Source organism: Lagopus leucura, unplaced genomic scaffold (genome assembly GCF_019238085.1).
Source record: "Lagopus leucura isolate 7727_CA_CO unplaced genomic scaffold, USGS_WTPT01 Super-Scaffold_100027, whole genome shotgun sequence".
In the NCBI taxonomy this organism is placed as follows: domain Eukaryota; kingdom Metazoa; phylum Chordata; class Aves; order Galliformes; family Phasianidae; genus Lagopus; species Lagopus leucura.
This window is the reverse complement of record NW_024962278.1, coordinates 2624885-2648458: the sequence shown is the minus strand read 5'-3', so window position 1 is coordinate 2648458 and position 23574 is coordinate 2624885. Positions and strand designations below refer to the sequence as shown.

At 44.5% G+C, this 23574-nt stretch overlaps 1 protein-coding gene across 3 annotated transcripts in view; it reads right to left on the bottom strand.

Moving 5' to 3' along the window:
• Positions 1 to 6574: 6574 nt before the first annotated feature.
• The window catches only part of SLIT3 (slit guidance ligand 3), a 472709-nt gene continuing 455709 nt past the window's right edge, over positions 6575 to 23574 (bottom strand). For 2 of the 3 annotated variants that reach the window (XM_042880662.1, XM_042880664.1), the window contains exons 34-37: positions 13011 to 13165; positions 10452 to 10737; positions 8183 to 8391; positions 6575 to 7118 (exon numbers count right to left, since the gene is read on the bottom strand). In XM_042880662.1, the coding sequence (XP_042736596.1) occupies positions 6880 to 7118; positions 8183 to 8391; positions 10452 to 10737; positions 13011 to 13165 (889 nt within the window). In that variant the 3' untranslated portion in view covers positions 6575 to 6879. The other variant, XM_042880663.1, reaches the window with a different exon arrangement.

Sequence of the window (23574 nt, the reverse complement as noted above, 5' to 3'; positions counted from 1 at the left end):
ATCGGAGAGCGCCGCCGGCGCCTGCTGCGGAACGGGGCTTCGAACGCTGCGGTCCCGGGATGGCGGCCTTGGGGGGCTGGTCGGCTGTGGGTCGCGGGGCTGCGCGCTGCGGGAGCCCCGGTTTTCCGTTGGGTCTCGTGCCGAAAAACGTCGTGAAAGCGTTCTTTTTTTTTTTTTTTTTTCCTTTCTCGTAAATAAAGTAAATTTCTTCTGTCGATATCGCGTCTGAATCTGGAGAGCTTGCTCCGAAGGCTGCTCGGTGCTGAGCTCTAATTCCCAAGGGGGAGCGCAGTGCATTGACGCAGCTGTGCTCAGCCTTCCTCCGACTCCTGCGCAACTCTGGAAACTCCGCTCTGCTGTTTGTGCAGAAGGGGAATTCTGGTGTGGTTTTCTGTTCTGATAGTACTTGCAACTGAAGCTTTAAACACGAGCATTTACATACGCTATGAATTTAGCTGCTGCCTGCTAAAATGCTGTAGTGTCTGCGTGGAATTAAACCACGTGAGAGGATTTTGTAGCAAAATGAGCGTTACTCATGTCGTGTTTTAGGACTGGACAAGCACTGTAATGTAGGTCTTTGCACCTTAAATTGTATTTTGGCATTTACCTCGGCACAGTGAAATGCATATATTAAAAGAAGAGAAGAGAAAAGGAAGAGGAAGAGGAAAGGAAGAGGAAAGGAAAAGGAAAAGGAAAAGGAAAGGAAAGAGAATTCCACCTCCCCAGCAATTCAAGGAGTGCTTTTCCCAGCAGAAACCATGGTGGTTTAAGAGAGGAGAAGTATACTAGGGTATAATTAAGAAAGCTGAAGCTCGTTTGTAGTTACTGGCAGTTGTGCATGCTGTTATCACACAGGAAGTGAAAGCATGATGCTATCCAGAATGCTTTGGAGTCCCAGCGTAAATTACTGTGTGGTATTTGGTTCCTGTAAGCTGGTTCTGCATGCGGTGGCTGAGGCAGGGCTAAGTTGTTTGCCTGTCATTAACAGTCCTTCCCAGCAGCAGACCATGGGTTCAATCACTTGTCACTCCACAAGGTTTCAGCTTTGCCAAGTGCAGATTTCATGTGTTATCTGCCTTGTGGTATTTCTTTCTTATTTTCATGTTTCAGATCTAACAGTTTCCAACAGTGATGCTAAGGAAAAAGAGCCCTGCCCTCGTCTAGCACCTACTGATATTTTGCCAGTGTGATGAAATATGTGTCTTAATTCTGTCTTTTTCTGCCTCTGTAGAGATTCCTGCACTGAGCTGTGCTAGGATTGGCAGGCTGAGGGTCTGTGCTGGAGACAAGGCAGTGCTGAGGGCTGAAGGCACTGGGTGGAGGAGCAGGGATGGGCTCCCAGCAACCTGGAGCCGCATGCAGGGTCTTCACCTCCTGTCCCCTGCAGGAGAAGCACAGCAGGAGGCTGAGGTGCAGCTGAGTGGTTCAGTGCTGCTGGCAGAATGTTAGCTGAAGGCCTGTGAAGGCCACTGTGAAGGTAACATCCCGTTTTCTGGGTTTGAGCTGGTCCCTGAGCACAAAAGCCATTGTGGGGCTCATTCAACACCCTTTCTTCCTTTCCACCCATCTCTGTGGTAGGACCTGTACTGTTCTTCCCCACAAAAGATGTAGCATTTGTGAAGGATTATTCCTATGGAAAAGGAGTGGCCACGGGGACAAGAGCCAGAGACAGTAGGAAGAGGCAGCATCATCCACAGACTGCCTTGAGGATCACTTCATTCTGAAAGCATAAGAGCCCAGCGAAAGGAAAAGGTCAAGAGTTCACGTAGGAGCAAGATGCAGAGGCATGCAAATCTTACAGTAACTTCTGTTCCTTCTGCCTGTGAAATTATGGGATCCCCATATGTGTAATGGTGTAAGTTCAAACTTCCTCATGCTACTACGTACTGCTTTTACAGCTTCGCTACCTGCTTGAGGAGTTCCTTGCTGTCTGTAGGGCTCTCTGAGGGCTGAAGCTGGGTTTTCATGCACAGACAACAGGTAACGCGTGTGCTCCTGCTAGCTGGGAGTACAGCACTGCTGGGTAGCAAGTGCCCTGCATTGCCTCCCCTACAGAGGAAGCGGGCCGTGCACTGCAAGCAGCCAGGTAACCAGCCCTGCAGTAAAAACAGCTTTACAGAAAATTGCCATTCCTGCTCTGCCTGGGCTCCAAGACTCATTTTGAAAAGAATTAATGCATTTGTCACAACATCTGGCATGGGGCAGAGACATGGTGAAGGTGAGTCTGTGGGTGGATAAGAGCTGGGTAGTGGCTAGCCAAGTGAAAAGAGATGTGCACCATGAAACCTGAGGGCCTGTACCAGAGGCTGGCAGTACCAGGTCTGGGCACCCTTCCTGCTTCAGTGGTGGGTCCCAAACAGTGGCATGGGACACGCTGTTGGAAGTTTATTTGTGTTGTACTCAAAAACTGTAAGGCACGTCCTGGAAAAGCATTCTGGCTTAGCTTGGACTTGCAAGTCAGTGATGCAGTCTGACATCTCATGAGCCTTAAAACAAAGAGATTACTTAAGAATACCCAGAGCTTAGCAATACCAAGCCAATTCCAGCTGTCTAGCACACTGAACTATGAAGCTGTCTTTGTAGAAGCCTCAGAGGCTTAAGTAATTGGGAGCTAACTTTAAATATCACAGAAACTAGAAGTCACAGGACCCAGAGAAAACAATGCAGGAACACAATCTGACCAGTTCCTGACAACTAGAAAAAAGACAAAGATAGAGGAAAGTGAGATAGATAAACTGTTTCTCTGTGTTATTTGCCACAGAGCAATAGATAAAAAGCAATACCTAAAGGTAGCAGTACAAGCAGAAGCATAAACAAAGTGTCTTAGGCAACAGTTGTGTGAATGCTTGGCAAAATACCTGTGCTCCACAAAGCCATGAGTCATCTCAAGTAACTGCTGTACAAACCAGGCAGTACCTGGGTATTTCTGAATAGTGCCTGCTGCGTTTTTTTAGTAGGCTCAGGTAGATTTTCTTCAGGTGAAAATGCTACCATCTGCTACGATTATATGATGATATAGTTCATAGTTCAGCCTTAATGATGCTTGTTGATTTGATTTGTTTTTGTTTTTTTTGACTGAATAATTTCACAATTTTTTTAATGAATTGACAAAGGCAGCCCAAAGTGCTGCAGTATGGAGAATAATCAGCAAAATGTAAGCACTAAATGGGGTTCAGGCAAGTGAGGGCTGAGGACTGAGTGGGAGATTCTTTTCAGTGTATACTGAGGTTGGAATGTAATGACCAGAAGTGCTGTTACATCTGGGTCACTACTCATAATAGCTACAGAGATGTAGCAGCAAATTGGAATGTATCACAAGATCTTGTCATCCGCTGTTGGCTGAGTGGTTTCTGTTTCTTCAGTCAGACCTTCGTCGACCCTTGGTTCCCAATATTTCTTCTTTTATCCTGTTCTTAGTTAATGAGCGTGCCTTCGCTGCAGGCCTTTTAAAAACAGTTTAAAAACCAGCATTTCATTGAAGAAAATGCTTAAAAACAATGTGGCTTAAATTCATCTGTGCATGTAAAACTACTAAAAACATCCAAGGATGTTAGCACTTGCGACAGTGTTTGAGCTAACTGCAGCTACCCAGAGGAACTCGCCATCCCCCACCACTTTCTCTGAGCTGCCTCACTGCTGCTGAACTCCCAGACTCCAGCAGATCCCTCAGCACCTCAAATGGAGAGTGAAATAATCTGCATCACAACATAAGGTATGTTACAATCTTCCATAACCCAACGATTTATTTAAACTTGCATCACAATGAGAATCTATTAATAAAATACATCAGTTCACACCAGTCTGCATTGCCAGTTTTTAAGGGTTAGCATCTTTCTTCACTTTATATTAAAACTTTATAGAGGTAAAAACTACCGCGCTGTACCCACAGTAGTTGAAATCACTGTAACATTAGGCAGGTTACAGAGGAGCTTTCAGAGTTAATTACACTTCAGTTAACCTCATGTTTTTTGGCACTGAATCTGACTGCTTTTTATTTTCTTCTTAACGTAAAATAGTTCTGTAGCAAGTCACAGAATCATTGACATAAAGCATCACTATCCAATGGCAAGTGCTACTGAAAAGCATACAAAAATTGCATCATTTGGTTACAAAATAGGTATTTCTTTATCCCAACACTTAGCATTGAGATGCCGTGATAGAAAAGGGCCGGGAACAGGGCCAGCTGAGCTGTTGCTGGTCCCTTTGTTGTAAAGCCTTGGTTAAACAAATCCCAGAGTGATCAATAACAAGGTATTGATGGCTTTTGCCTTGCCACGCAAGGTTATTCCTCTAAAGCACCCTCAAGCAGGTGTGAGGCCACAAGTACACGTTACCTTCTCTCTCATATGTGCTGCTGCTCATGGGACAAGGCGAACACATGCACGCTTAGTGTTCAAGAGGGGCAGCGTTTCTGCAGGCCTTGGCTGCTTCGTGGCTGCAAGTTGTGGAGCACACAGCAGCCTTGTAACCACAGCCCGGCTGTATGCTTCTGCATGGCATAACAGCAACTGCTTCTTCAGAAATTAACATGCATTAAGCAGGAATGCAACATTAATGGCAGTGGTGTGCAGGCACAACTTTGTGCAGCCGTCTGCGGTTATCTGCATGAAGTTTTAAACTTGCAGATTGAAGGTTTGGCTGATTTCTGTTGTACTCCACAAACTCCAGCTGCTTTGAGATTCCAACACAATTCTCAAAATAGAAAGGAGTCCAGGGTATTTGCAAGCAGGGTTAGTTTTCCCGTACCTCTTGAACTGTACTGTTTCAATCAGATTTTGGCACATTAACTAGAGATTGTTTTGTATTTTAATGATTGCAGGCCCCTCATACTGGTACTTATTTTGAGAGAATGCTATTTTATTGATTATATCCCTTCTACTTGAGCTGCTCTGGTAGTAGCAGAGAAATTGGGATGAACTGCTGCAGTTAAGGGAAGATTTCATTAGCAGAAGAGCGTTAAGCACGTTGCAGCTTTTTGGTTGGGTGATGGCTACAGGATCATTTTTCTTTAGCAAGAAATAAACATCTGTACTTTTCATGGCAGGATTCCATTTTGTGGATCTTTTCAAAGGCTCATTCAAACAAAAGCCCCACTTGCTTCATTCTGCTCCCCTACTGATCAGCTGCAGAAGCCCATGAGCTGAAATCTCTGTGGTGAGACCACTGAGTGTTCCCAAAAGGGGCTTTTGGCTGCTAGAACTCACCTCTGACTTTACCCCTCTTAGAGAAATTGAAGAAAGCACTGTAATACTTTGTTATGCCAGGGAAAGAAGGAAATTACACTGATAATGGAACAGTTACAGATACAGATGTTTGAAATTGATAGTAAGAGAAAATTCAAGGTATTTGTGGTACTCTTTGCACGTACTTACTGACCCTGAAAGGTAGCCCTGCCAAAAACCCTCCAAAAATCAAACTTCCTCCCAAAGAGTCACTTTTTGTTCCACATTCACAGTGAGAATTTATCCCTGCATTGACTTTGCTTCCTATTCAGCATTTGCTCCGAACGCAGCTAAAGTTACTGGGAGCCCTTTGGGAGAAACAAGTGCAGGATATATAAAATAGTGCAGATGGAAAAGCTTTGGCTGGATTGGTCAGTCTGCACCAAATGTGAAAATGGAATGTGATGTAGCTATCAATGTCTCTCCCTATGCAGAGGAGAGAGTGCTGCTAAGATAAACAAACATTGGCTGAACAACCTCACAAGGAACGCATAGTGCAACTTCTGCTCATTCAAAAAGCTGTGGAAAGGCAGCCAGCTGCTTGGTACCAGTGCTGATGAACAGGCAGCTACGGACCAGCTTACATCCACATGGCTGAAGTGACAGTGAGAGTCAAAGCCATTATGCCACAGGTACATTCTGGCACCTGCACCACTTTCATGCTCGTTATGACCTTTGCATGATACAATGTCAAGGCATGACAAATTTAGTAGCAGTGCATTCCTTGTATTTCCTATACAAAAAAGGGCTCAAGGCTGGGAGCAAGAAGGCACAAATCTGGGAAATAACATAGCTGAGGAATTAACACAAAACTATTATGTCATTTATTAGACATTACTTAGCACTTATTTCACATCTTGCCCCCAAATTTCCCAAAGCAACATATATTTCCCCACTTTCTTTCCCTTTGTCCCCTTCTTTTGGATAAAGCTGCCTGTGCTCTATAGATACAGTTGCTGAAGAATATATTGTGAACACAGATAAATACAGCATACACAGCAAAAATGTATTATAGCATTACAATAGGCAGATAATGTAGTTAGCCTTAAGCTACGGCAGTGCTTACGTGCTACAGGGAACCAGTTCAAGAATATCAAGCAGAGCTACCGCACAGGACCAAAGCAGCATCGGCAGTGTTAGGCAGAGCAGGGGACCGAGGGGAGGCTGCTCAGGCCTGTGGGCAGGCAGGTCGTTGTCAGTGCGGGGATCCGCTTTGCTACCAGACCCAGCCCACAGCCTGGGAGATTTCTTCAGCCCGTATCAATTCCGCAGCAGGTCCTTGGAACACCTTTACATCTGTCTGTTGTGCATACATATTAAGTCCCCCCCACCCCACCCCAACATTTCTCCTGTTAGGCTATGTTTTCTTTATATAATTTTTTTAAATTTTAACTTTTTAATTCTTTTTTTCTTACAACTGTTAAAAAAAGTTTCATGGTAAAAATAACTCACTATATGATACATATACCCAAAGTGGTGTGATACTTTATATAATAAAAGATGAAAATAGTCACTTTCCATAATAAAAATAAGTTCTATTTTTTGTTTATTTTACAATATACTTAATAATTCTTTTCTTCTTCACTCTGAAAGTAAATAGGTCCCATTTTCATAGCACTTCTGAGTCGATTAAAGTGGCGAGAGGCTGGAGAATGGCTTATGAGCATTTTGAGCAGCCGCACTCCACGTGTCTCTCCAGTTCCTCTGTGAAGGTGGAGCCATCCACGCACTGGAAGAAGTATTTCCTCCTTTTGCTCCGCAGTGGGACGCAGCACTGCCCGCTGCTGCAGCTGCCATGGCATTCCATGCGGGGCACTTTGGAGGCGGTGACACACGTTGTGTAGCCCTGCTGCTTACGGACCACTTCTCGAATGATCTCCCCTTGGCAGAGATTCTCTGGTAAGACAGCGGAGATGTCAAGGAAGCAATGTGGTAACCATTTTGCTAGATATTCCCCACACATCAGCGGACAGCCCTGTGCATGTAGTGATACTCAGGGCAAGCAGATGCCGTGAGCAGAACTGTAATCTTTTACTGCTTTGTACCTGCCACCAAAACAGAGCTTGTGTTACACAAATGTGCAATATCCGGCACAAGGCAGAGGCTGTGCAGGCCTGATGGCTTTGATCAGCAGTGCTGGAAGTGCTTTAATGAATGTTGGGTGTTGAATCCTGCAACATTCCTGCAAAATGCAAGTTAGTTTTACTATGTGTGCTTCACAGGATCAGAGGTCAGCCTGCTCTGCGTGACATCGACCATCTAGGGTGCTCACTTTGTCACAGGCAGATCCACTTTAGTGAGACTGCATATGATCTGTATAATTTGGAAAGTCTGTAGTTCACAGAAAAGGGACAACAATAATACAAGCCAGCCCCTTCCTTCTGTACAGGAAGGACTGAAGGCAGAAGGGATGAAGTTAGAACTCGCAGAGTTTCCAGTGAGTGTTTTCAGGTCAGGGCAGAAGAGGCACACCCCAGCACAAGCTGTGGGATGCCCCAGGAAACCTGCCCAGCTGCAGCAGCAGGAGTGAGCTGGGAATCTTCACTGCCACTTCAGACAGGACCTCCTGCCATCTAGGCCCTTGTCGTGCTCTCCACAAAAGCCCCTGGTATGCAGTGTAACACTCCTTTCCCAGCACTGCTGACTGACTGATCACTGTTTATCCAAGGAAAGCCTCACAACAACGTCCACTTTAAACAACCTTACAGAATCTTGGAAGCAGCAAACCTTGAGGATTCAGGAGGCAGGGAACAAAACCCTGCACTACAGATGTCCTCTTTCCATATGTTAGATTGTAGTGGTTCATTTCTCTGTTGCTTCGTAGAGGGTGACTTACCTTTATCTTTCTTATTATTTGCCATTTACTCTCTAATACAAATTACATGGAAGAGAGGGGGAAAAGAAAGATGTAAAGCAGGAGCACAGCAGACCAACATCCTGGTCCCTGTGGCCAAGCATACCTTTGTCACAGTGGTCTCCGCTATAGTTGGGATCGCATTCACAGTAGGGTTCCCCATGCTCAGAAATCTTACACTGCCCATGGTTGCATTTCAAAATCCTGCACGGGTTCGAGGAATTGTTCTTCTTCTCACAGTACATGCCTGTGTAGCCTTCCATGCACTTACAGGTGTAAGCAACATTGGCTGCCATGCACTTACCATGCAGACACCTGGAGAAAGAAAAGTACTCAGATGTTGAAGTTCCTCTTCCCAGGAATGTTTATAAGTTTGGATTTTGCTGTTTCTGCATACTTAAAGCCACGACAGTAATCTAAGAAACAGCAGATCAGCGTCAAACACATTGAAGAAACTATGAGTTTTCAGTGAATAGTAGATAATGTTCAGAGAATATACTTGGAATTTGTGATCCAAAGTGATCTCTTGGAAGAACATCAGGCTCTTCCATGAGCGTGGACCAATACTTGGCATCCACGCGAGACAGCACCGCTGTGTGGAACAAAGTGCCAACAGTCAATGCCCAGGCTTCCCTCGCAGAACTACTCTACAAATAATATCAGGTGATAAAAAACATTATGAGAAATAAAGATTTCTGTGAAAAAGCCTAACGCAGACTTAACCAGGCAGTTCTAGCTGAAGAGTTCCCCAGCTCATGTGATTTGCCTTAAGCTTTGGTATAACTGAGGGTTAGGGTTAGGGGTAGGGTGGTGATCCTTAGCAAGCTCTCTGACACCATGCCTGCTTCTGGGAGGACAGATTCGGAACAGGCAGGGAAGAAAGCAACACGTCCAGTTCAGGGAAAACTGCTCAGGGTTCATAGCCTTTATTCTATCAGGTCTTACTGACATAAACCAGTGGCTCTTTTTTCTTATTTCTTCGTCCTTTAGAACTGTCTCCTGCTTATGTTGAACCCTTACACATTTAGTTTTTAATCTATGCAAATAGAAAACACAAATAGTAAAACAGTATCAGTCAAGTCAAGACATGCAAAATAATAAATAAAGGTGGTCACAGGCTGTGAAGCAGTATTTTCTGCCCCGCTAACTAAAGGTGTGCTTGGGTATCAGCTGTTATCAACTGCCTGTTCATTACGGTTGCATTTCCTCACTGAGGTTAATCTGTGAGTGTGGGAGCAGAGATCTGTCAGCCGGCCTGGACACAAAGGGCTTGTAACTCCAAAAGTGACTTAATGGTAAGGTGGGGCAGTAAGAAAGTATTAAAAATATGCACAGCTACTTTTCTTAGCAAGGTCTACATTCATTATTGTGTAACACTCTGTGGATCACATGAGAAAAAATCATCATGTAAACATCTGGAAGTCCCTCATTTTTCTCTGTCCAATCACAACAGCCTCATTTGGGTCACTTCAGTCTGCAATCTGTGAGATGCTTCTCAGTGCCTTCCAGGGTACTAGTTTGCAGAATTAGCAAGTTTAAAACAGTTCCTCTGCAAGTCATATTTGGGCCCCCACTGACCAGAGTGATTATTTACTGTGTCAATTTACCTGTCAAAAGCATGTGGTTCTAAAAAGCCCTTTCCAAAGATAGTGCAACCAAAGCAGCTTCTAAAACCAGAGTACTTCCATCTGCTATGAAACAGCACTGAACCATGCAGTCTGCTGGTCTGCCTTGGGCTGTTTCCTTGTGTACTTGCCATAAGTAAGCTATTCATCCAGTGTTTCTGATGGAGATGTGGTTATTATTGAGCCTTTGAAATGTGAGTGCTTTATAGTCATACTGCCTTTGCATGCAACACCGTGCTACTCTTCAAACTTGCACTTTAAAGGGGTGTTTCAGAATGTAATATTTCATTCAGCTATTTAGGAAATTCAGAACTGTTCACAACAGACTGCATAATGGTTTTCAGGGAGTTAACTCGAATTCCCTGTCCAGAGCTGCTGCATATCACTACAATGCAAACCTCTCTCTTGTGGCTGGCTCTGCTCTGGATACATGTGTGCACTCACTGCCTCAGAGGCAATCTGCAGCCATTAACAGATGTTTTCATACTTTAATGTGTAAATATAGCTGAAAGTAAAGCCTGCTGTATAAACAATTAGCTCCTCTAGGAGAACGAGGTCATTTGGAGAGTGACCAGCATCAAAACAAGACATGAAAACTGAACAGTCCATGGACGCCGACTTGCACTATCAATAATTTATGTGGGAACCCAGCACCTCCAAAAATGGTCACATGTGCTTTTACAAGATGAAACGAAAATATGCAATAGCTTTAAAGCTTTTGCCCTCCCATCAGCATTCATTCAAGCTTACTTGTGGTTAAGACATGGGTCTCCAATTTCCTGGTCACACAGGGGGCCTGTCCAGCCTGGGTGACATTCACAAACCACACTTGTTTTTTCCAGGGATCGGCAAATGCCGTGCTTGCAGATGTTACAGGATTTACAGCCAGGAAGGACTCCTATTGACTGCTGTGGTAAATCCTTGAAATCCTGTAGCTCGTTATTGATGCGAACATCGTGAATACATCCATGAAAGCCACTTGGTGCCTTATCTGCACCCTGGCGCAGTGAAGATAATCCAGTAGAGGTCGGGATCCCTTCAGATAAAAAAAGAAAAAGGGAAAGCTTGCTCACAGTTACAATGATAGTATATAAATTATAATAGCTAACATTTCTTTTGCCTCGGCACCTTGTAACCTTTAAAGAAGTGATGTGCATGGCACCTTTGTAAGGCAGCGCAACTGTATTGTCCTCATTCTGGAAATGCAAAGGAACAAAAATACAATCACTTGTTCAGCTTACGTAGGAAATATATTATTAAAAAAGGGGGGAAAAGAAGCTCAGATCTTTGGTGGATGGTCATGTATTTTGTCCTTAGATAATGCTCCTTCTGCCTACAGTTCAATAGCAATTCTCCTTCTGAAAGGTGAGAATGTTTTTGCTTGTCAGCCAGTAGCTACGACTCTGGGATACAAGATAGTTATCATGATTCAACCATCAAGTTAAGGAGTGCAACCCACAGAAACTAGCTCAGAAGAAATCTAGAGTCAGAGAACAGCGTATCAGGAGGCCAGCCAAACCTTCGGGGTGAGTGCCCTTCATGTCATTCAAGCTCTTGGAAGAGTTCCCAAGCTCAGAGAGCCAACAGCTTTTTTGGACATCGTGTTATGCCCTCCTCACTAGCAACTGCTTCAGTTGTACTTGCACAGGCAAGTGCTTCCATTTTCAACTGTATAAGGTCTCTGGATTTTGCTATTGGTAACTCCACTGTTAAAGTCAAAACCAGATCAACATCTTTGTTTAATAATGATTTAGGAGGAAGGTTGCTAGACCAAGTGGAGAGATGTGCAAGATTCTGCGTACCTGAAGCCTCAGGTCTGTCTTAAAGGTTACAGTAAGAATTGTTCTGGGATTAATTTAATGACTTAATTAAACAGCCTGAAATGGAAGGGCAGTTGGCATTAATGGCAATGCTAGATATACGTAAGTGGCACATGAGTGAGGATTTAGGAAGACTCAAGAAGAAACGCACTGGGCAATACAAGTCTCTGCTGAGCTCCATGCATTCTGGTATCCAATAGAGTCCTTCACTTCCCTGTGTATAAATTGCAACAAGGTGGGAATCTCTTTAGCTGAATTAGAGAGAGAAATTATGATGGCCTCAACAGCAGATCATCTTTGATGCACAGTGCTCTTTAATAACCGGTGACATTCCTAACAGAAACCAATTATAAAAGTTCAGCTCTGTAAAAAGCAAGATCAGCCAGTTTTCTGATTTACAAAGGCAATATTCAGGGCTCTTTTAGAAAAGGGTTATTAAAAGGAATTGTTTATAAAAAGCTTAACCAGCACCAAATGGTCAAGTGGTTTCTACTATTGCCTTACATAATCTGCTCAGAAAAAGCTTATAGAATAGATTTTTTAGTCTGTTTTTATTCTGCTGAGTTGTGTATTTAGAATAGGCTGTCAAAAAAAAAAAAAAAAAAACCCAAAAAACAAAAACCAACCACTCTATGTCACAGAAAATGGGAGATTTCAACGTTTATTCCAGAATGGAATTGGTGGGGGTCTGGCACAAATAAATCCATCAGGCAGAGCACAGGCTTCATTGTCTCTAATGCCCCGACACTTCATCAGTGGGATACTCTGATTCTGAGCATCTGCTTTCCACTGTATGTGGCCCCAGAAATTACATCCTGAATATGAAAAAACTTTTTAACAGAAGTTTGATCAATTCTAAAATCTTTCAAACGTTGTTCTGGCATCAGTTTCCAATGAGAAAACTGTTAGCCAAGAAGTTTTTAGTCAGCTTGTGTGTTAATACTGTTTGGAGAATATAATCTTTTCTTCTCCCCCCAACTTTTAAACCTCTATACAATTTACAGCAGAAATACAGTTCACTTATAGTATGTATAAACCCCCTGATGTTTGATTTGCTTTTCTGCAGTGACTCCCTGCAATACTTCCATCATATTCTTCACCATGAGATCTTACTGCCAGCAAGTTCTGAAAGCTTTAGAAATGACCAACTGGTCTCTCTAGTATTGGCCACTGACCAGAGACTGCTTGTGCCCTGCTTAGGTTAATTTCCCTGGTCTGGCATGTGGGTTCGTGCAGACCATGCAGTGGGATGCTAATGAAATATGAAGAATGAAATTGAGAAGCAACCTCTGGCGGAGGGGAAGGACAAAACCTCTTGTTTTCCACCAGCCAGAAAGTCCTTTCCATGGGATGGAATACAATTTGCTTCTGAGAGAGTTCAGTGAGTCTTCTGAGAATTATTATTATTTTTAACAAGCCTCTGTTCTGTTTTGCTTTTTTTTTACAAAAAGATTTTTAACATGTCAAGGTCCAGAGCAACTCATTGTACCTCCAATGTAGAGCGGTGTGTTGAGGCTGACAGAAGACTGTTTCTGGAGTTTTCCAAGACTTTTGGGAGTCCCCTTGTCCACCACCAGGTTCAGAGTTTGATTCAGCATCACAAGTTCCACACTATGAAACTGCCCATCATTTACAGTTTCCACACTAAAAATAAAAGAGAGAATTAGATGGTGTTAACAGTGATCTGTGTATGCTTCTGTTACACCTTGCAAAGCACAGCCCCCATTCCAACTACCTTTATTGCCATTGTCCTCGACAGTTCTTCCACCACGAGCCACTGAGGTACAAATTCTAAACTTTGCTGATGTCTGATGTGAGAAGGCAGAGTATCTATGTAACACTGGAGAGGAATGCTGCATCTGAGGGTTGTGTCCACCCATGAAATTGATTAAAAACTTGTGCTTACACATGTTCCTCTTGTAGTGTACCCATTAACCCTCCTTACTGTCCCACAAAGCCAAGACAGTAACTACTGCAGCTGTAATTCTCAGGACATAATAGCAGAAGTGTAGCCCCATGGTACACTGGCTTTGGTGGCAAAGCTAATGAAAAGTTCCCATTTTCTAGTCATAGCTTGCTGCCCCTCTGTCACACTGCTTCGTGCTCCGCTGCAAGTCCAGTTATTCTTCTGTGTTAGTTTAAACTCAAATTACTTTGCAGAGACAGCAAGGGACTGCAGTTTGGGGCAAGAGACAGCAGGGGCTTCAGAAACCATGATTTCCTTACAGAGCCAAACTATCCTTCAACTGAAATAAACTGCCCTCACACACTGTGGTGCCAACCCTCCCTAAGCCTGGCCTGTGAGACCCTTGCCTGAATGCCTCCTAAGTGGGACTCAGACATCCAACACTGCTTTGCTGACAATCCAGATTTGAGTTTGCTCCATAAGTGGGATATACCATATTAAAATAAAAACAGTAAGTTTAAAGAACGGGTTTTGCTCATTCCAATGGCCTACATGATCAGCGTCCTCCCTCAGTGTTTTAAGTTCACAGGTCAGATTCCTTTCAGGTATTCTGCAAACCTGCAGTGCAGATGTGCAGGTCTCAGAGCTCCTTTGCCATATTTTCTTTACCATCAGTGAACAGAACACTCAGGAGTGACCCACCTCTAAAGAGGAATCACCTTGTAGATCTATCCGCCTCCCAACCTATTTGACATGCTGCTGTCCATCCTAAGGGTCCTGTGCTGTATACAGATGTAAGGAAGCAGTGACATGGGTAGAGGTAAGTGCCAAGGACATACATGGGATGTACTGCCACAGGCTGCGTACCCTGCAGAACACACCTCCAGCCCTCTAGCACTGCTCTATGGACTGACACCAGTTGGTCTGAGCTTGCTATTCCTGAATTCTGCTAAGAATGTGGCAAATATCTGCCATGTTACAAGGAACAGCTGTGTAATAACTCCCTGCACGCCTCACTGCTGTGTCGCAATACTTAATTCATGTGTATGAAGCACTGGGACTTTCAGTGCAGCTGAAAGGTGCTGGATACATGGCAGCACAATAACAACTGTTACTTTATGCAGCAGTGCCAATGAGAGGCAGAACAGCCCAAAGCTGCGCTGTGACAGTCGAGCTCCAGACGGATGGATGGCTGCAGGACAGCATGTTCCAGCTGGGATGGATGGCTGCAGGACGGACTGCGTCCTGGCAGGATGGGTGTGTAGGGCCATCACAGAGAGCCGTGCCGCTATCTGAGCAGGGCCACGCTGTGGCCATTTGTCAGAGGACAGTGCTATCACATCTGGCAGTGCTGCCTGTTCCCCGGGCCAGGATTTCACAGGCATTTATCAACCACTCCTCCACAGCGAGTGCTTCCCCCAGATTGTGCGGAGAGCCCCGACAAGAGGCCAACAAACGGCTGTGTGTCCTGGCAGCAGCAGAAGCTGCCTACGTGGAGCTGTGCCTCTCAGCACGCGCAGGCAGCAAGCTCGCTGGGACGGAGCTTGCCCCCACCTCTGGGTACACGTGGGCACACATGGCTGAGTGCTGCTCGATTCTGACTTCAGCTCAGAGCCCCGCTTAGTCGTCTGGGACCGCCGGAGACAGTGGCTTGGCTGCACACGAAGGGCGGAAAGCCACAGGCGCAGAGCAGAGCCTCAGACGCTGCTCGCAGCACAAACTCGCAGCGCTCGGCTCTTTTACCGGAGGCTTCTGCCCGTCCCAGCTCTCTGCAAGGCTCTCCTTCAAATCTTGACCGAATATCATCGGGGGTCGGGTGGCCGTGCAGCGCTCATCCTTCAGCAACGGCCCGCGGTGTGGAAGCGCTGCCTCGGGGTCGGGGATCGCAGCCAACGCGGCCTCGCAAGGGCGCCACGAGGGGGCGCCGCAGCCCCGCGGAACGCGCGCGGCCTCGCGCTGCCCGGTGACGGCTCGGGCCCGGCGGCCTCGCGGCGCCGCTCGGAGCGTTTGTCGCTGTTTGTCGCTGTTTGTCGCTGTTTGTCGCTGTTTACCTTCCAGAACTGCACTGTTACTTTCTCTAAGGGTCCCAGAGCCAGTGGGAAAGAGCACACAGCAGAAAATCAGATTTTAAATGACCCCCGGATACGGCTTTTAGTTTGTGCTGTCTGGGTGGCTGCGCCCAGTGGGAGCTCAGGGCTGCAGCTCCCCACTTGCAGGGCTCGCTAAGAGCCATCAGCGCCTCACAGTGCGGTGACTCCAGCAAGATGGGCTGCATGCACTGAACCGGATGGCAAACACAGACAGGGCCATGGCCTCCACCAGGGCTCAGACTTCAGAACACGAGGAAGTGAAGGGAAAAAGGTGTATTAAATAGAAATACTCAGGGAATGTATATAAGACCTGATTCTTACTCTCATCTTTTATATATTTCTCTTCTTTCTCTCCTGTTTGCTTTCTCCTCTCCTCCAGCCCCCAAGCACGCACAGATGTTATAAACACGACTCCCCCTGCTCTAATACACAAGAGGTTTACAGCTGAGCCACTGTAAATATGCCTGTGAACAGAAATGCATTAAAGGATTAAAGCGTTCAACTTGTAAGGCTTGGGCTTTGGGGTTCATTCTTTTCTCTGACATGTAATGTACCTTTAGTGTACGCAGCAGAAGCAGCAGGGCAGAGAAGTCAAAACAAAAATAGCTCTAAGTATCACAGCAAACTATGTCACCAAGGAAATGCGTAACCATCAATTATGCAAATGAGAACATCAATTCATTAGCTACAGTCTCCAGATTTTCTTGACCTCAGTCTTAATGGGGACATGCCTCATCTGAAGCACAGAACAAAGCAAACAAGAAAATGGTAAGTGACTGGGGAGAGAAGGCCATGGGAAACACTGAACTTGGGCAGTCTTTGAAAAATCCAAAGTAGAAGGGAATAGCCAGAAATATCTGTCCAAAAGAGCTCAACGAGCACTCAGCACGTGGGAAGAACAGGCACTAAAATCAGGAAACAGGTAGAGCTGCAGGGAAATACATGGAGACACAATTTGGGAGCTGTGAAACTCCCGTGCTGGGATGACTTCACATGCCAGTGGTGATAGGCTTTCACCTTTCCAAGCTACAGCTACCTCCTGCCCTTGGTTCCTGTTATAATCAGTCCCCAGCTTAAAACAGATTTAAACTCCATGGCAACAATGGCAAAACCATAATTGAGTAGTGCTTGTGCTACTTTTACAATAACACATCCCTTCAAGCACTATCATCTCCGGAAGCCAAATAAAAACCACATGTTGAGAAGAAAGCACGAAAAATGCTAACGAAACACAAGACCGGGGAAATAAGAGGTGAAAAATATGTATTAAAGCACTCAAGCTCACTTCCAGCTTAAAATACACTCCCTTTTGTTATGTTCAACCTACATGATTCGGGTGTTAGGTCTCCTAAACTGAGAGCACTCAGTGGTTAAGATTTTTCCTTGCTACCTCCATGCTCATGTGCTTGGCTTTATACCTTTTCTCTTACTTCTAACCCTGCAGACCACCCAAAAAAGCCATCTTTCTCCTCCTGGTGTTTACAGCCCTTAAACACTGGCAGCTGATTACCATATCTCCCTTAATGATCATTTGGCCAGGCTATGCATATCTAATTTCCAGTCATAATTCCACTCCTGCAGCACCCCTGCCAGCAGTGAAAGCTATTGTATTACAGACCTTCTAAGGGAAAGGCAAGGACCTTTTTTATACTCCTGCAACATGCAATTAACGCAATCCTGACCCCTTTTTGTAGACTATTCATTAAAGGGGCAGATTCATGGCCAGTGTAAGCACTCCCTGTTTGCAGTAAATTCTCACCATGTTCCTGACGTGGGCAGAGGGGCTGAATCCTGCACCAGTCTCCTGCAGGATCACAATGTCGCTGCAGAGCTGAATGCCTCATTCTGCCAGCTGAGAGTTAGTTAAACGCAAGCGTTAAGAGCAATAGAAATAGCTTGAGTGAACTCTGCAAGTCTGAGGCCCCCCTGACTGGGGGTCACAGTGCTAATGCCTTCCCATCCGGCTCCAACACAACAGTTTGTGCATGATGGCACACAGTGCACTGCAGTGCAACGAGCTACTGTTTCTCTGTTCTGTTAACATGCCTCATGTAAAATAACAAGCCCAGTAAGCACAGAGTGTAAAAATGATTACATATAGGTTTTGCAATGCCACTGGGACTCATTAAATCATTTACCCTTAAAAAAGAGCAGCAGGGCCAGTCCCAGCACCCAGCACCATCTCCTTTGGCAAGAGCCACCCCCCACATGTGGCTGTGGCAGCCCTGCCTGCTGCCTGGACCTGGACCTTGGCACCAAACAGGTGCTGGTGCTTCTCCAGAGTGCCAGGGCCACGGGCTACTGACAGCAGCTCTGACATTCTACTGGTTATCACGGGTCTGTTTCCAATGAGGAAACCCATCAAACATCTTCACAAAGTCATTTTGTCTGACAGGACACTTTACACCATCTATCCTCTTTTCAGCTCTGGAAAATATCAAAGTATCTGCCATTTAGCAATCAAGGTCCAGGGCCACTACAGAATACAAGTAAAAGTGTTTCCAATTTGAATGACTGAGAATCAGTTTTTAAATCTGAAATCCAAGGCTAAGCCCTATGAAAAAAACTGGCTATTCAGAAACCTGACAACAGTAAGGAAATGAAACTGTCTCCATCCCATCTATGGCATCATACCTACAGCTGTGCACATCTTCCACTACAATAAACAAAATCCATTGCTATCTGACACCTAGAATGGCAGCTGCTTTGCTTTCCTTTTCTAGCAGCACTGGCACATGCTGGCAAAGCTGGGCCCCACATTTCTATACTGGGAAGAAGCACTGAAATAATTGTGCACAGAACTGTGCTGCACCTCCGTGACCATCCTTAGTGCCAGTTCTGCATGCACGTCTTCCAGCAGAGACAGTGTATTGAATCCAGAGCCTGGTGCTTGGAATAAGCAGCATACACAGCTATCACACATGGCACACGCATACACTTTGTGTTACTCATCATGTTTACACAAAATTTATGGGCAGAATGAAACAAACTTGTTATATTAGCTTGCTACATTTTTTGCTGCGAGGCAAAACCCTCACAATTCAAGACAGAAGCAGCCACTAGTGGATACGCAGATTCTGAAGTTTCTTTGACTACGACTTGGTTTGTTCCAGCATCGTCCGCTATGAGGATACTTCAACTTTCCTCTGAAGTAATCAGTATTAATCAATGCTGGCAATACACCAGACTGACGGTAAGAAAATGCCTTCCTGCTCTGCACTGTGCTGGAGTGTCCTCACCTCGAGCAGGACTGAGTGCCACAACACAAGGATGTAAAGCTATCAGAGAGAGGCCCAAGGAGGGCTGCGAAGATGCTGAAGGGTCAGGGAGCGGAGGGCAGCGCTGAGCTCTGCTCTGTGTGACAGAGACAGGGCCCAGGGAATGGCTGGGGCTGTCAGGGGAGGGCGTTGGGCACGGCCCAAAGCTGCCGCAGCTCAGGAACGCTGGGACTGCACTCTCCAACATCAGGTTTGGCAGTCCTGTGTGGAGTCAGCTGCCGCACTTGATGGGCAATGTCGGTCCCTTCCAGCTCAGCATATTCTGTAAATACCTTTGCATGCTTTTCTCCAAGCTACTTGCTGGAAACAGCTCAGCACCAGAGCAGATTCCCAACATGGAGAAACCACGGTGAGTGCTCAGGTGGACCAACACCATCACTGGCTTACAGGAGCTCAGGAGTTGCCAAGAGCATCATTAAGGTTTCACTGATGCTCTCTCTAATGAATCATGTTACAGACATGCCACTGACTGAATCAAGTCATCACAGAGAGTGCAAGAAGTAGTTCTCATTTCATAATTACTTCTAGTTTGGCTGGGTAGTTTTAAGGGTTGAACTGAACTGACTGAAGTCAGGCCAGCTATTTACTTTAACAAATGCAGAAAACCTTTATTTATAATGTGGGTTTCCACATTTGCAGCAGCAAATTTTCTTTTGGTGATAAACTATGCTATTGATTTTAGTCAGTCAAGTCACTTTAGAAAACAATTTTGGGCATCACTATTCATCTTCACATAAAGCCAGGAGTGCTCCAGTACAAAAACCTACAAGTACTTCCAAGGTGCTGAGCTCCTTGTAGAACTTCCAGGAGCAAACTCCTCCCTCCTTGATGCTCTTAAAAATACTTAGGAAGAGTGATCAGTGAGCTCAGCTGCTGAGTGAAATGTCAGAACTATGAGGGATTTGCTTCCATTTTTGGGCCTAATCCTCTGAAGTGTCCATGACAGGAAGGAGCATTGAGGAGCTGCATGAGGGCAGTGTGCTGCACAGTTAACTCTAACAAGAGGCTGTTTTAACATGTTGATTCCTTTCAGACTTCTCCCACTTTTTGTTTAGTTCTGAACCACCCTTATCCCGTCACCTCTCATCTCTTCCTGGGATTAATTCCGACATCTTGCTGACTTTATTATATTTTTATTATTATATGCTGAAAGAAATCAGCATTATAATGGCAAACTCACATATTCATGTGTGCACTGTGGTCCTGTTTTGCACAGCCCATTCTAAAAGGCTGCTGAGCAAAAAAAAACCCCAACAACATATCCACCTTTCACTTCCAATAGTTGCAATACAGGTTAATTTAAATAACAACTTCAAACGGCACGAAACCCTCAGTGGCATAAGAGCGCCTACTGTGTTTCTTGCCTTCACAAATGGGCTTAATTTTGCCAAAGTTCAACATGGAGTGCTGAGGGGAAGACACGAACAAGCATGCCACTGCTTTAGCCACAGTTCTGGCAGTGCAGCAGTGCAGCAGTGCTGGTGCTGTGAAAACATCCCACACCGAACCCACCTTATGTGTATGGTTTAAAAATTAAACTGGGTCTGCAGCACAGTGTGCCTGGGTACTACAATCATGGAATCATCAGGGTTGGAAAAGACCTACAAGGTCATCCAGTCCAACTGTCCCATGGTATTAGGATGAAGAGAAGGAGGCAGACAGGAGGAGAGAGAGAAATCCTATCATTCTTTCAAGAGATAGCTGAGATTTTAGAAAGAAAAGAAATTAATTCAGTTCAATAAGATTTGCCTGCTAAGCCACCAGGCAGCCTGGAGGAGAAAACTTTCCTCTTTTTAAGCTTCATTTCAGCAGAAGAAAGTTTCTGAATTTCATGAAAGCAAATATTTGATTCTGAACCAAATGATAAAAGTTGGATGATATTTAAAGATCTTGGCCTTACATTTCCTTTGTCCTACTACACAAAAAAACACGGAAAACTATAGAAATGCACTAAGAAAAACAAGTGTCTTTTTTGTCCTGCTCAGATACACCAGAATCCTTTATAAAGGCAAAGAAGAATTCATCTGTCCTTCGCCTTGGCTCATGCAAAATGTATATTACATTCAAATTTTACAGCATTTGCTGTGCAGGTCTGAGGTTAATGCTGGTCTCGTTCGTTATATTTGATGAAAATTCCCTAAGGAGCACATGAGAAAAATAAGGTGTGTGATAGAAAGAACAAAATGAATTGCAAATGTCCGTAATTATTAAGAGCTCAGTAATGCTTCATAGAGATCTCTGAAAAACAGACTATTTAGAGACCATCCAGAAATACCAAAAAGGAATCCCATGAGGGACAGGCATAGCACAAGCTGCAGATTGTGAAGGTATTAGGAGGAAAAGGACCATCATACAGTGAGCTCTGCAGAGAGTTTTGGTTAAAAAAAAAAGGGTTTGACAAACTCTAATAATGATTCAAAGAAGAATTAATGCTTTCACTCCTCCAGCACACTCCTCCCCAGAAAGCAGTGTATTAATGCCATAGCCTCGAAGGCTTCTTTTCAGATAAGTGACTGCAGCTAAGGAGAGGTGATTACAGAAAAATCCCATCTCCCCCTTCTTTGGTCGATGTGGAAGCTCTTCCATCACTGAGGTAATTGTTCAACCTCAGCACCAGCAGAGTGGAGGAGAAGCCTATGAAATCTGAATACGGGGCCAAAATCATTGAGTCAAAATCCCAATTTGGTTCTTTGGGGTGGTGTGGTCACAGACCTGCCACAGGGCAGCGAGCTGCTGCCTGCAGAGGCTGATGTGGAAAAGGATGGGCAGGTGGCAGACACTGGGCTAGGAAGCTCAGCCACAGCCTGGTGGAGACAGAATCTCGTCCCCTGGGGACACACAGCACATTTCTGAAACACTTCCTTTCTTCTGCTCATTTCTGTACTTTCTGTGCACGAAGAAACAGATTTAATTTGTCATCCCACAGTCATCATGTATGATACAGTAAACTCCCCTGACTTCAGACTTTGTGCTCTAACCACAAGAACATCCATCTATGCTATGTAGGAATTAGCCAGACCATGAGAACAGCATGATACAATCTGTTAGAAATATTTCTAGTGATACAGAATTTTTGAAAACAGACTGTAAGGATACTTTTATAGAGAAATGTGATGTAATTTGGGCGTAGGCTCTGCAGAAAGACAAACACAATTAATTCTGGTGTTTTCCTGATTGCTTCCTTTTTTACTGCTGTCAGGAAGCCTGCATGAAAACATGATTTTACACCAAAGATATTTGCATCTCTCCCTTTAGCAGTTACAACAGTCTGTATGCAACACAGCAATCTGGGAACTCTGCAGGGATTTGGTAGTTTCTGTCAAATTTCTATTTCCCATTTCTATTAGGAAGGATCAATTTAGCATTCAAATCAATGTGATAGTGTGATAGCATAAAACCTAAAGTGGAAAGAAACAGTGCAGGTAAGGTTTTATTTTTGGTTCAAGGAACAGTTGTAGCAAAAGAGACTGAAAAAGAAAGCTGATAGAAGATACAAAGACACTAATATCAATGACTGAAAACTAAAAGTACAAAATTGCATGGTTTTTGTTAATTCATTATATATAAAGTGAGTGATTAAGCAGAATAAAATAAATAAGAAGTAGAAATCCTACTTTAAAAATGGATCTTCTATAACGTGATTGCTACAAGCTTTAGGAAGCCTTTATTACACAGCCTGCAAGTGAGGAATTCCTGTAACAAAGCAGTCAGGTTTCCTTTTAAAAGGGCACTTTCAATCACTGCATAGTCATGCATGAACTTGTATTTCTTTCTGACTTGATAAATGAGAATGTATTTTTAGGTAAACCTTCCCATTGGACATTTACTGACCTTTATTCTGACTGGAATGAAAGAATGACTGCTGCTGGTAGGATGCACAGGGATGGCACGGAGTTGTGCCAGGAGACGTTCAGACTGGATATAATGAATCTTCTTACACAAACGTGGTTCAACACTGGAGCAGGCTTCCTTGTGAAGCAGTTGATCTCCCACGCCTGTCAGTGTTCAAGAAGCCTTGGACAGCTCTCACTAACGTGCTGTAACATTTGGTTAGCCCTCAAGAGGTCAGGCACTTGGAGTAGAGGGAATGTGAAGGTCTCTTTCAACTTTTTGCCATACTGCTGCGCTAAAAGTCCAATGTCAACTGTAACCTTTCCATTCAAGCGTAACATGAATAATATATGTAAAGTAAATCTCAACATGGAGCAAATTAACCTTGGGCTTTTCCAGACTAACTTCATCCTGTACTTCTACTTAAATCTGCTCAAAAGAGCAACTAAGACACAGGAACCAGTCTGCTCCAAAAGCCAGAGGGAGCCTGTCCTCACCAAGCAGGTAACATCAATTGCTTCTTGGCATGCCATATACCATTGTGCCACATCCCTGTCCTCAAACATTTTCTCAGAATAATTTGGAAAGGGAGGCCAACTGCAGAATATATTACAGCAGGTTAAGTTCAGAGCACACCGTGCTGAACTGCACCATGGCTATGTCCTACTGTGCCCATCACCCTTCCAGCACACCTCACCAAGTCCTACTGAAAACTGCCACTGCACATGCCATACTTGCTGCTAGCTTCTAAACCCATCTGGTAGCAGGTTTTAATCTCATCCCTACACAATATCATGTGAAATAGCCAAGTACTTTGCTAATTTTACCGTTCTTAAGTACTATTAATAAATCTCATAGTAGAGACCCTGATGTAGAATTACAGATAATGTGGCTTGCCAGTGTCTTCCCATATCCCATCACAGGAGTACCTGAACTAACCAGTAAAAC